Consider the following 13,202-nt stretch of genomic DNA (forward strand, 5'->3'; position numbering starts at 1 on the left):
GAGCACCTGCTGTTCTTACAGAGGAGCTGGGTTTCATTCCTAGAAACAACATGGTCTCTCATACCTATCTGTAAACTCCAGTTCTAAAGGATCCAGTGCCCTCTTTGGTCCTCCAAAAACACCAGGCACATACACGACACACATGCACGCATGCATGTAAACACTCATACATGTAAAATAAAAATAAATAAATATATGTGTTTGTTTTGCCATTTTGCAATGTGTTTGGTTTTGATGCATGAGATTATATTATATTCCCTTAGAAGCCTGTTTATTTTCTAATGAAAGCCAGAAAGAGAGTGGATCTGGATGGAGAGCATGTAGGAAGGAACTGGGAGGAGTAGAGGGAGAGGAAAGTGTAATCAGGACATATTATATGAAAAATCTATTTTCAATAAAATAAAAATAAATAAATAGTTCGAAATCAAATAATGAAAATAACTTCTCACATATAAGCTGGTACATGAGTGAACTATGTTTAGTCCCCAAATGCAAAGGATGGAGATGTATTAGCAAACTATATGCAGCCTAACGCCAAGGGCCTGCTGAACTACATCTCTTCCACACTCAGAGTGACAGGGACCTTGCACTCAGACTTTAAAAGGATGCTGGTCTCAGCCATTTGTACACAGTCTTCTACTCTGCATTACTAATCAGAACACTTCAGTATCTCCCTCCCCTCCTTAAAAGAATACTCTATCTGGCCACCTTGTGGATAATGGCATCATCAGGCAGCCCTCTAGGACACAGGGAAGATATCAGTTTCAATCCTAAAAGGCTGCAATGCACCTGTATTTCTCCAACAACCAACCACCTTAGGATCCATGTAGAGCTAAAAATCAAAGAATCATAGACTTGCAAAGCCAGAAGTGACCCTGTGTACCACTAGGTTCAGTTCTGATATTCTGGAAATAGAGGCACTAACAGGGTGTTCCAAAAGTCACAGGCTAGCTAGTGGCTTTCAAGATGCTCTTGGAATGAATCAACAATCCCCATTTACTATCACAGTAAGAAAGCTGGGGTCTATAAAAGAAAAAAACATTTATTCCATCTGGAATGATAGGCCACTTACGGTCAGTCCCTTGAATCCTTTGGGTCCAGGTCCCCCAGGACTTCCAGGCTCTCCAGAGTCACCCTGGTTCAGATAGATCAAGATATTAAAATCTTTGCTATGAAAGAATGGAAAAATTCTCTTCGATCAATATTTAAACTGATCTTGTAATCATTATATAATGAAGGCTAATACGGCAATAAATGAATCTTGACATTAACTCAGATCTAAACATTGGTCAGATATAATTGGTCAGTTAGATATTCTCAAGACTATTTTCAATACTCTAATAACTCAAGTATTTATACATAAATACCAATTTAATAATCATCCAGTTGCTAAAAACAACCAGAGAATATACTAGAAAACATGAAGTATTGGCTAACGTATTAGGGAATAAATAACTTCCTAGTTCTATGAGCTACTCCTAAAAAAGTTAAAGGTTAAAAACAAATTAATCTTGGAGAAAGGAGATGTCACAGCTGGTAAAAGTGCTACTGGCAAAAGACTGAGGACCTGAGCACACTCCCCAGAATCCACGTTAAAATAGACAGATGTAGTGGTGCACATCTGTAATGCTACCCCTCCTGTGACACCCTTCCCTCTGCATACACTACATGTTTTAAGTTTAAGAATGTATTTAACAGTTGTGACAGCATGCACTAGACTTGCTCAAACTCACACCAGGACAGAAACCCAGCATAGAGTAGACAGGAAGTCCCTCCCCTAGCTGAGGAGCTATTGGCAATCAATAGCTTTTGAGAGGTGGAGGGTCCATTTTCTCTACTGATGTCACTGGAGGTAGGCTGACCCTGCTCCACTGGAAGGCCACCATCCAAGTTATACTTTTACACATATTATATTCTTCTACATAGTATACAGTTATATGTATATACTGGGCAGCACAGACTGTACTTGATGGGATTCTTAAATGGGGGAGAGGGCAAAGTCTGGTGGGTATGAAAGGGGAATGGATTTATAAGACATTGGGGGAGGGATAAATATTATCAAGATATACTATAAAAAATTCTCCAAGAACTAACAAAAAAGAAAAAAGAACTTAAAATGTAAAAATAAATCAAAACCACAAAGGTTCATTTAAAGAAAATCAATCTGACTTTGGTAGTAGTTATTTATTAATATGTTCATTTCATATCAATCAATAAGTTGTTATATTTCTCCCTTTGTTAATAAATCAGAAAATTGATCCTCTGTAATGAGAACTCTTCTTCTGAGAGTTATTTGTGTCATCTCTTCCTAAACTCTCATCGTCCCAGGTAGTCCATCAGCGAAGAACACTTTCAGATGTTCTGAACGTTGCCTGTTCTCCTGGAGTTGGCTCATTAGATATTCTACTTTAGACCCAGACTTCTTATCTTGATTGGGGCAGAGCCAGTCTAGGGTTTGGGAAATCAGAGTACAGAGTACAGATGTACAGAGGGAGGCTCCTGTTGAATTACAGGCATGTCTGGCTCTACAGCACACAGACAGATTATCTAATAGACAATGAGGAATTTGAAAGATGTTAAATCAAAAAGACACTATAATTAGTGAGAGCACCAAGCAGACACCATAACAGGCTGCTCGGTCCTCTCTCAGAGATCAGGCCTGTTTTGGTTTCTAACCAGGCAGTTACCAAAAGAGTCATGAACAAAGAATAATCCCCAACAGCCCCAACAAGGAGGAGGCCTGGCACATGCAGTACCAGGTAGGCTTGAGCCACAGACAGCAGCTCAAAGACAAGGCCTGGGACTTGTCCAAGCCTGTTCCAAATTGGAAAACTGTAGTCCTGACCAGCCTCTGGCTAGCCCTGGCCAATTAGAATGCAATAATATGATTGACACTTGCTTAAGCCAATCATATCTAAAATGACTTAACTGCCCTAGGACCACCCCTTCTGCTGTGCTTAAAAGGAGCCCACCTGTCCTTCTTAGGGTCTTTTACCATCTTGTCTCTGTATGTGGCAACACCCTAGCATGCTGGGATAAAAAACGCTCTTACTGACTGCATACGTATATGGTGCTCTTTTGTGGGACTTCTCCAGGACCCTAACAATTAGACTATACTTTGGGGGTAAAATATCTTGTGGGCATGATATTTGGGGTCGACTGACAGAAGATGGAAACAGGAGACCACAGAGGAGAACAGTGGGATTCTCATGTGAGAGGAACCAAAATCAAAATAATGTTGCATTAATAACAATAACTAAGGTGGTGAATGAGATCACCAAGCCAGAGAATGAATCCAGAGAGGCTGCCAGGAAGTTAAAGGTTCAAGGTAGAGATAGGAGCGTTGGGATGGAAGTAGGTGGGACACCAGGCAACAAAGGGTAGGATGTGATCTTTTCCAACATAAAGACTCACGGGGTTAAGCCATCCTTTCCTAGTGAAGCCCAGAGGAAGCCACCGACCAGCATCCCACTCCTCCCAACTCCCCTACACTCTGACCAGTGGTTCATCTCATTTCTCGAGAAGACCACAGCAATGGCAAACGAAGAAATTCTTATGTATCTCACCTTCTGCCCTGGATCCCCAGGGAATCCCGTTGGGCCCTGTAATTGTCAGCAGAGAACATAGTAAGTCAACAGACCACTCCCCTACACCATCACTTTTCAGTGTACGTAAGTTTGATTTATCAATTGAGAAAATAATTGTTTTGCATAGCTACCTTAACTCCTTTTCGTCCTGTCTGGCCATAGCCCGGGATGCCATGATCTCCCTGTAAGCAATAGGTAATTTTCAGTTTCTCCAAAGTCGTCTCGATGGGAAGATGTGGTGTTAGGAAAGAAGAGCTATGGATGGCGGGGAGGAAGGGGTTTCACTTCCTGTTATCTTTTTCTTCCCCTGTACTGGGGATTGAACCCAGAGCCTCGGGTATGCTAGGCAAAGGTCCTACCTCTGAGCTTCAGCCCAGCCCTCTCACTTCCCGCTGCGAACCCTCTTACTTTTTGGCCAGCTCCACTCTACAGCCACTGCAGGAGGCAGAAGCACAGCCACGCTGAATCTGGACATTCGCCAGCTTCTTACTTGAAAAATTAAGAGTTGATCTCAAAGAAATAGGACTAGGGAATCTACTTATAAATAAGGGCTAGAAAAGTGGCTCAGTGGTTAAGAGCACTGGCTGCTCTTGCAAAGGACCTGGGTTTGATTCCCAGCACTCATATGGTGGCTCACAACCATCTTTAACTCCACCTCCAGTGATCGGATGCCTTCTGGCCTCCGCAGGTACCAGGCGTGCACGTGGTATGCAGACATACATGCAGACACTCACACTAATATATAAAATTTAAATAAATCTTTTTAAAAAAAGAGTTACAAATGGCCAATAGATGTTGGCATGGACCGCGTGGTAACCATGGCTGCTTGACAAAGTTCCAGCATTTTGACATTGCAGATCACAATTCTCCAGCATCCTTTTACTTTCATTTTTAATGATTCTCTCTGTGTGTTATGGGAGTTCCCTTACGCCTTTTCCTTTGGAAATTTTGTGCAGCCTTCTGTGGAGGATGAGGATTTACACAACAGCAGGCTCTTTAAGCAAAATCATTCTTTGGAAAAAGTCCCCGCCACCATGGACCCACACAGCATGATAACCACACACAAGAATCCCCGTTGGGTACATACACTCCTGCCCCACGCTAACCCTTCCCCTCACACCTCAACCCCTCTGACCCTCCATTCCCCTTTACCCCCCAGTACACCAAGAATAGAGAAGTTAAAGATTTGCTGATTGGACACACCCGGTCCCTGAGGAGGCCTGCACACTAGCAAGGGAAACAATGGGCCCAAATCCAGAGCCTGAGGCCAGTAAGGGCAACAGTTTAGTTAACAAGTATAGGGGAATCAGAATGGCATGGTATAAGGGAAAAAGAGTGAGCTATCAGGACCCTCCCTTTCGGGAGCCTGAGGGGAGCAGGCCGTATAGTAAGACCAAGACACAGAGGCGGCAACTAGGGAACAGCTCAGAGCTGATGATGCTACATGGGGCAAGCGCTGCATCATGTCCCCTGAGGAATGAAAACTGCTCTTAGGAATTGTTTTTCAGGACTTGGTGTCTGATAGCTCCTGACCAGGGAGGCTGAGACTGTGCAGGAGGAAATGGAAGAGGGTGCCTGGTGGGGTTACTGCACTTTGGACGACAATAGGCATTTAGATTCTTGTTGGCCTTACAGCTCTTTTGCCTCAGGAAAAATACTGTGGTAAAGTCTGTGCCTTCAGTCTTGCTGCGGCTAAACTACTATGCGGTTACAGAGTATTGAAAGATGCAGCCTTTTCTCAGTTAGGCAGCAGCCATCCTGATCCATCCTCAGGTCACCCCAGTCTTCTTCCTCCAACAGCTCCACACCTCCTCTCTGGGACCTGAACCCCTACTGGAGCCAGACTCCAGCAAGATCCCAGTGGGAAAATAAGTTCATTCTCATTGGTAACCAAAAAAAACTCAATTTGAAACAATTAATGAGTTACCATTTTTAGCGATGGTAAAGAGGAAAAAGAAAAGGTCACAATAGCCATTGTTGGTGTGGAGTCTCTAAAACAGCCAGGCTCCTACACATAACTCATGGGTCCATATAGTGTTTGAATCTTTCTAAGAGTGTTTGACAATATATTTTAGAGCCCCAATTAAATATGTACTTATCTGACCTAGCTATGAAAATTCTAGAACTTTATATACAGATATTAATTATGGCACTAGGAATGTAGCTCAGTGGTAGAGCCCTGAGCACACATGAAAACCAGGATTCTATCCCCAGACCCCAGACCCCATACTCTTCCAAAAGAAATCATTGGTGTGTTATTTACAACAGCAAAGAAAACAGAAACAAATTTAATATTTAATAATAAGAGATCTGTCGAAAGCACAGCCTGTGCTCTAGCCGAGTTCCGTGACTGGTCCTCGACAAGCCAATTAAAAGAGACAGATTAATAGCGAGAAGCACAGGAGACTTATTCACTGAGGCTACACTGGGAAGGGGGGGTGAAAGCGGCCCCTTTCATGGGATATTTTGAAACTGCTGAAGTGCCGTTGAGAGAACACAGTGGCCTGGGAAAGAGTTGCTGGCAGGAGGGGAAACTGAGCCATGCAGTTTTTCTCTGTGCTCATCTAGGATGCTAAAGGTGAACATCTCAAAATACCCAAATGTGGCAAAGCGTCCTTCCAGGCTTCCCATCTTCAAGCCTACAAAACTTAAATTCCCCCCTTTTCTTTTGTAAATCCCACCAATCAAGAATAAGACCACTGTTTAAAGTCAAATTTGAAGCAAGCTTTAATTAAATACTGGCCAGCTGGATGGACTCTGGCCAGGTCCGTACCCAGGTTCTCAGGAAATGGCCCAGAATTAAGTACGGCAAGGGCTTAAGAAAGAAAATCCACAATTCACTCAATTTCCATCAGGTCCAATCAGGGACAAGCACACACCCTGACGTACTTCCTGCCTGTGTACCTCCTGCCCACATGTGATCAAAGCCCAACCAGGGCAGAAGAGTCAGACAAACTTGTTTAGGGGATTGAAGGCCTCCCAGAAACAACAGCCTCCAGCACTGCAGGAACTGTCTGCCCTCAGGCAAGGAGCTTGTAGCCCAGAGGCATTCTTGTTTCACGGATCTCTAAGGCATAGTAATTAAAACTTAAAAATGCAACTTTGACTCTCACACTTTCTATTTTTGAGTATTTGTGTTTTCAAACCAAATCACAAACAGATGGGCCCTTTTTTGTTTTGAAACAGGGTCTCATGTAGCCTTTTAGTTTATGTATCTTACATGTTCAATCGTGTTATCATTTATAGCAGGATTTCCTTTTTATTTTTAAGCCTGACTAGTATTCCATCCGATAGATACCCCACAGTGTTTTTACCCATTCATCCACAGATGGGCACTTGGGTTGACCTAATTTCTTGGCTATACTTGGTACATTTTCTTCCATTTAATATCTACATACAATTTCATAACTAACATAAAATAACTCTCCCTCTATTGGCCGTTACCATTCTCGGATTTTGGCTCAGTAGAGCAGCTAGTCCTGAGTGCCAGCCTTTACAACCAGTGGCTGTTTCTTGGCCTGTTCCTCTGCTTCTTGTCACCCTAGGGTTTTACAAGGGGAGAAAGATGGGCTGTTTTGTTTCTTAACTAAAATGGACAGACCAGCCATGCTGGTTGTTAAAGTCCCTGTTCTCACTCACCTGATACTCCCTCTGCCTTCACCTCATCTCCTCTAACCATCTACACACAAACACACGCATAGACATATACACACCAACGCAACAAAAAGGCCAGGTGCACAGCAAGGCAGCCACAGATGGAGAACAGCCTAACATCTTCCTACCCCAGGTGCTACAGCCCATGCTGCCCCCATTTCCCCTTGCTCCAGAGCCAAGTCCAGAAAGCTCATACCTGTTCTCCTCGCTGTCCAGGGGGCCCAGCTGGTCCGGGGCCTCCAGGAACTCCAAGCTCCCCCTAGGAAAAGGGGAGAGAAAACATTCAGGAAGGTGAGTCAAACAAGCCCCAGGTAGTTCTATCCACTAAGTAAAGGGACACAAGGTCCTCAGTGAGCAGCCAGCACTCAGAAGACATACTCCAGTCTACCCAGAGGATAGCGGAACATACCCAGCACTGCCCAGGGCTGAGCTCTGAGGACTTTTTAAGGCTGTAGAGTATTCCAGTGTATATACACACCACAATGTTCCCTGCTTTCTTAGTCAAAAGAGTGAAGAGAAAGGAAGGACAGGACACTCACTCCAGAGAAGCTGACTCATTTGCTGTTGTGTTTACTCACACGATAATTGCTTATTACGCTGGCACAATGAGTGACCCCATACGACAAGGGAAGTCCTGCCCTCACTAAGCACGGTGTGGTTAGAAAGAGAAAGAACAAGACGGACAATTGTAACCCTGTGTGTTGAAGCACAGAAGAGCAGCAGAGAGACCTGAGGGTCCGGGGAGGCTTCCTGACGAGAGACAAAGAAGCTGGGCCCAAAGAACATTGTGTGGACTGAGGAAGGAGCAAGGGATCCTAAGAGTGACTGGGGAGGGGAAAGGGATCAACTCTGGAGAGGGGGAAGGGGTGGAGGGGACTGGAAAGACCTGAGCCAAGGAACCTTGGAATGGAATAGGGAAAAGGTACAACAGGCTTTGTAAGCGTCTTCCCCTGGCCCAGGGTTGACGGCCAAATAACACTGTAAGTAAGCTGAAGGTGTACAATAAGACAGCATGTGTACAAGCATATATACATATATCGAAATGACTGCCACAATCACGTCGGCTAACACTTCTCACACCACTGCTTGTTAGCACTCTTCCATTTGAGTTTGGATTTTTTTTTCTTGTTGATGTGTATGTGTACGGTTCAGAACTGTCTGTGTGCACATGTGTGTGCATGTGTGTGAGCACTGAGGTCAGCATCAGGGCCTTTCCCAGCTGTTCTCCACTTTATTTTGTGAGACAGACTCTCTCAGGGAACCTGGAAAACACCAATTCAGCCAGATTGGCTGGACAGCATCTCTGTGCCAGCGTTGGCAGGATTTTTTTTTTTTTTTTTTGCAGTATTCTAGATGATCAGACTCAGGTCCCATGTTATACAGCAAGCGCCCTTTACCAATTGAGCTACCGCCCCCACCCTGCCTTGTTAGCAGGAAAGCTTGAAGAGCTGACCAATGGAAAAATGACTCCATAGAAAAAGAAACCTTAGGTCCTGGGCTCAAATATGAAAGTATTTTGAGGCCTTGACAAGAGGGCTCCTCTGTAGCCACACAGACCCCAGGGCCTGAAGGACGAAAGCAGAAGAGTGGGGTGCACATGAGGCCAGCTGTTGACTCTTGTCCATCTCCACCACAGCTACCTTAGCCATGGTGAGCCTTGGGGAGACCGAAAGAGGACGCGAAAATAAGTTCAGATCAATCCACTCGTCTCAGCCAACAAACGCATTACTGCTCAGGGAATATGGGAACTGAAGAGATTCTCAGCAGTGCTTTGTGAAAGGCAGGTAGCTCTCTCCTTGTAATAGGGGCAGCTTCCTAGAGACAGGTGAACGGTAAGGAAGTCTACACCCAGAGATGGGAGAGAACCCACTGGCAGCATGCAGGTGGTTGAGCATGGTGCTTGGGTTAAGTCACCACGTGAAAAATTTTCATACAGTTAGGGAGGAAATGTAGCTGCCTTCGGTTCCTCTCATTTGAAACCAATGAGAAATAATGTTTACCTTTCTCCCCCAAAATCCAGGTCTTCCAATGCTCCCTCTAGGTCCTGCTGGCCCAGGGGAACCCTGAAAGTAAAGAGAAAGAGAGCTGCAAAAGCCTCCGCTGCGGCAATTCCTGGAAACCCGGTAGGAACAAGGCACTCATATCATTCCCATCGTCCCTGAAGGTCTCCTAACAGAAAAGGCTACGAGCCAGGGGAGGGAGGGTAACCTAAGGAATGGGCCATGGCTCTGCATCCACCAGGGATTCACTGGTCCACGGGGGACCTTAGGAGGTGGGGGAGGGGACTAATGGCTTCTTTGACTCAGTGGGCCCTCTTTCCAAGTGAGGGGAAATTCCCTGTAACATGTCTCTGCCACATGCACATCACACAGAACTACGGACACGCCCATCATGGAGTACAGGGCACATTTCATTTCTCAATCTAAAACAGGCCCTGAGCATCCTTCACCAGCCTGCTAGGAAGATACAGTTGAGCACACAGGGGCATCCTGAGCTCTTCCTGGCAGTTCTGAAGAACTGATAAAATCAAGTGCTCCATACAACCCCCCTCCCACCATCCAAACTCTCATTCCTCACGGGGAAGCTCATTCAAATGCTGAATTCGAAAACTGGGCTTAAGAACCAAACATTGTGTAAGCACAGATCTCTGTGCAGTCAAATGTCCGTAGAGACAGATACGAGGCAGAGAGAAAATCTTAAAGTGCGGGAAGAATGTTCATTTGGAGTGGACATGCTCAGCATGTGGTAGCATTTTTAAGTCTACCAAATCTTCCTTGAGCCGAGGGAGTGAATCTGTGCTTTCAGAGTTAAAAAATCAACAAAGGAGAAAGAAAAGTGAGCCAGTGAGGTATAAAGGATCTGAGCTGGGCTAAAAATGTATCTGTAGTAGCTCAGAAAATGAAACAAACCTTCCACGGATGACATAAAACAGGCAACGCACTAAGGCATTTTTCAGTAAGAGCAAACTAAAGATCAGGAGTCATTGTCCCGAGAGTCACTCACCTGAGGTCCCAGGTACCCTTGACTTCCTTTTTCTCCTTTCTCACCTCGGTTTCCACTGGACCCCTTTTTGTGGTGACAACAAACACACGCAATGTCAATGAAACTCGCTCTCACAGTGACCCCCGTGGAGGCAGAGCGATGGTCTGCCCTCCAAGAAGCCTTACTGATTTGAGAGAAGGCTTTTTTAGGAGAATAACTGGGAACAGGTCCAGACACAGTGGCACAGATCTTATTAAGGGATCCCCTGCCTGGGCATAAGAGTCTCATCCTTCTTCTACAGGGAGAAATAAAAATAGATCAAAAGGGGAATAAATAAACCTATAGAGATCTACACAACCAAACATATCTATTTGATGGTTCACTGGACCAAAGTGCTTTCTCAATGTGTAAAATACAGGCCTGGTTGTTTCAAGTTGGCACTAAAGAACACCTGGTGTCAAGCTTCTGCTAGCTGAACCAAAGTTTCTCTCTCTGCCATGTTTTATCTGTAGGTCTCACAGAGTCTCTTATGTAGTCTCTTATGTATTAGAAGTAAAATGGCCCTTGCCTACCAGGAAGTCACTGAGTGAGCCTCAAGTCACTAGTGTCAAAGGATCCCAGAGCCCCTGAAATGACTGCCATCCACACCCAGCCCCCAAAACACCTGGGCAAATCTAGATTGATCCCATGGTTACTCAACCTGGAGAACGTACTAGACCTCAGAATTACTCAAGAAAATCTAAATTAGTTTAGTTTTAACCTGGAACTTTCTAGAAGAAAAATGAGACCCTTGAAAAGCCTTAAAATAGGCATTTCTACACAGACTCTTTCAGACAAGTCTGCATTTAAAATAAGCTCAACACAGAGTGTGCTCCACAGGGACTCAGTACGCAGGTGTGGCAAAACCATCCTCGGGGTATGATGTGACTTCTTCCGGGCAGCCAGGAGGACAAGGGAGAAGCCTAATGGCATTTGGGGTGCTGATGGCAACTCAGTGTATAATAATAACAATAGTAACAATATCTTATCGAGCTGTTAATTACTCATTCTTACTAGTACCTGGGCACAATGAAGGTGAGCACAGGCCGCAAGTTTCCCCTCCAGGCTCATATTAATGAGCTGCAAGTGGTGGAGCAAATTTGATGGAACAAAATAAGAAATCAGAACCATCTTGCACAATGGGAAATGCACAAGGTGATGGCTGCAGATTGAACTTTTACCAGTTGAATATATTTATTTTTAATTGTGTGTGTGTGTGTGTGTGTGTGTGTGCGCGCAGTGAGTACAGGTGCTCGGGGAGCCCAGAAGAGGGTATCAGATTCCTTGGAACTGCAGTTATAGGCTGTTGTGAGCCACTCCAACTGGGTGCTGGACATTAAACTCCAGTCTTTGGCAAGGTATTATGTGCTCTTAACCACAGAGCCGTCTTCTCTCCCCGTCTGTTGTGTGTTTTTATACTGAACTATCTTCCCCTTTCCCACCAGAATGTCTCCACACCATTTGCCCACATTTATGAAATACCCAGCATACCTGTGGGCCTTGTAGTCCTTCCGGTCCCAGTGCACCTTGAGGCCCCAGGTCTCCTGCTTCCCCCTAATGAAAAAGCGTTTTCAGTGTTAAGATTTTCTCTGCAGGTTCCCCATAGATCATGTGGTTGGTCTGCCCTCACACTGCCTGGGATCTAATTTTCCCAACTGTCAGGAATAAACTCAATCCTGTGCCTAATTTTCATAAAGATGGGGTAGAAAGGACAATTGACTCAAAGAAACTGTAGTAGGTAGTTTCAATGAGAATGACCCACATATGCTCATATATTTGAATGCTTGGTTCCCATGTTATGGAACTGTTTGGGAAGGATTAGGAGGTGTGGCCTTGTTGGAAGAGGTGTGTCACTGGGGGTGGGCTTTGAGGTATGGGTCTCACTTTCTCTCCGCCTGCCACCTTAGGATCAGGATGACACTCTTAGCTACTGCTCAAACACCATGCTCCATGCCACAATGGTCATGGACCAACCTCATAAAACTGTAAGACTTGCTTACAAGTCTCCAATTAAACGATTCCTTCCATAAGCTGCGTTGATTACGGTGCCTCTTCATAGCAATAGAACAGTAACTGAGACATAAATTTTCTTTGAAAATGCCATAGGGATACCAAATACTTTGCATACTAATTAAAAACAAGTTTAAAGGAAGAAAAACATGGAAGGAATGCCTGGAATATGTAGCTAATAATAATAGGTGGATAAAAGATAAGAAGTAGTGAGAATTTCACTTTCTGCCTGTTGCTTCCCAATGTGCATGACTGTGAATCAAAGGTGGGACTCTAGGATTGTGTGTGCTCTGCTTGATTGTCACAAGGTGTTTTATGAGGGAGGCTGTGCCTTAGTCAGGCCCGTCTCCTCTCAGGAAGCTGACTGGATAGCTGCTTGTGCTTCCCACTTGTCACTGGGGGCTGTGGCCAGGGCTGGACAACCTTACAACATCCTGTCAAATGCTAGTTAGCCAGTACCATCTACACAGAAGGAATGTCCTCAGGCCCCTAACACTGAGGACAGGAAGTAAAGAAGAAAACTTACCGAGGGACCCTGGAGTCCCCTCCGGCCTTCCATTCCCTGGAACACCAAAGACAAGGCATCAGTCAGTATCCAGACAGACAAAGGGTCCCTGAGGTAAACCCATCTCTCCCATACCCGATCATAGAGGTTTTCCTGGGGACCTTGGCAGGGCATTTAGGGGATAGATGGTAAGCCACTGTAAATGTCACTGCAGCCTCGCCCTGGTCTATCGGCCTCTGACGATTACCAAGTGGACTATTTGGAGGTCTGGATCACCCTGAAGAGACTGTTCTCTCTCCCTGCAAAACCATGAAATGCTGTGTGCTGAGCACAGGACAGGGTGGAATTTCTAGACACACTGGTGTGTGTGTCACATGAAGTCTGACTCTGGAGGATTCCTCAAGGAGGAAATGGCTGCTGGTGGC

At 45.0% G+C, this 13,202-nt stretch overlaps 1 protein-coding gene across 1 annotated transcript in view; it reads right to left on the bottom strand.

Annotated features, from left to right (window-relative positions):
• Col6a5 (collagen type VI alpha 5 chain) overlaps positions 1 to 13,202 on the bottom strand; it is a 108,202-nt gene that overhangs the window by 42,419 nt on the left and 52,581 nt on the right. The window contains exons 21-28 of the mRNA XM_050139365.1: positions 12,799 to 12,834; positions 11,754 to 11,816; positions 10,245 to 10,307; positions 9,242 to 9,304; positions 7,438 to 7,500; positions 3,719 to 3,769; positions 3,567 to 3,602; positions 1,073 to 1,135 (exon numbers count right to left, since the gene is read on the bottom strand). Coding sequence (XP_049995322.1) covers positions 1,073 to 1,135; positions 3,567 to 3,602; positions 3,719 to 3,769; positions 7,438 to 7,500; positions 9,242 to 9,304; positions 10,245 to 10,307; positions 11,754 to 11,816; positions 12,799 to 12,834 — 438 coding nt within the window. The remainder of the gene's footprint in view (positions 1 to 1,072; positions 1,136 to 3,566; positions 3,603 to 3,718; positions 3,770 to 7,437; positions 7,501 to 9,241; positions 9,305 to 10,244; positions 10,308 to 11,753; positions 11,817 to 12,798; positions 12,835 to 13,202) is intronic.

This window comes from Alexandromys fortis, unplaced genomic scaffold (genome assembly GCF_014885135.2).
Source record: "Alexandromys fortis isolate MF-2015 unplaced genomic scaffold, M_Fortis_MF-2015_v1.1 scaffold_36, whole genome shotgun sequence".
NCBI classification, from domain to species: domain Eukaryota; kingdom Metazoa; phylum Chordata; class Mammalia; order Rodentia; family Cricetidae; genus Alexandromys; species Alexandromys fortis.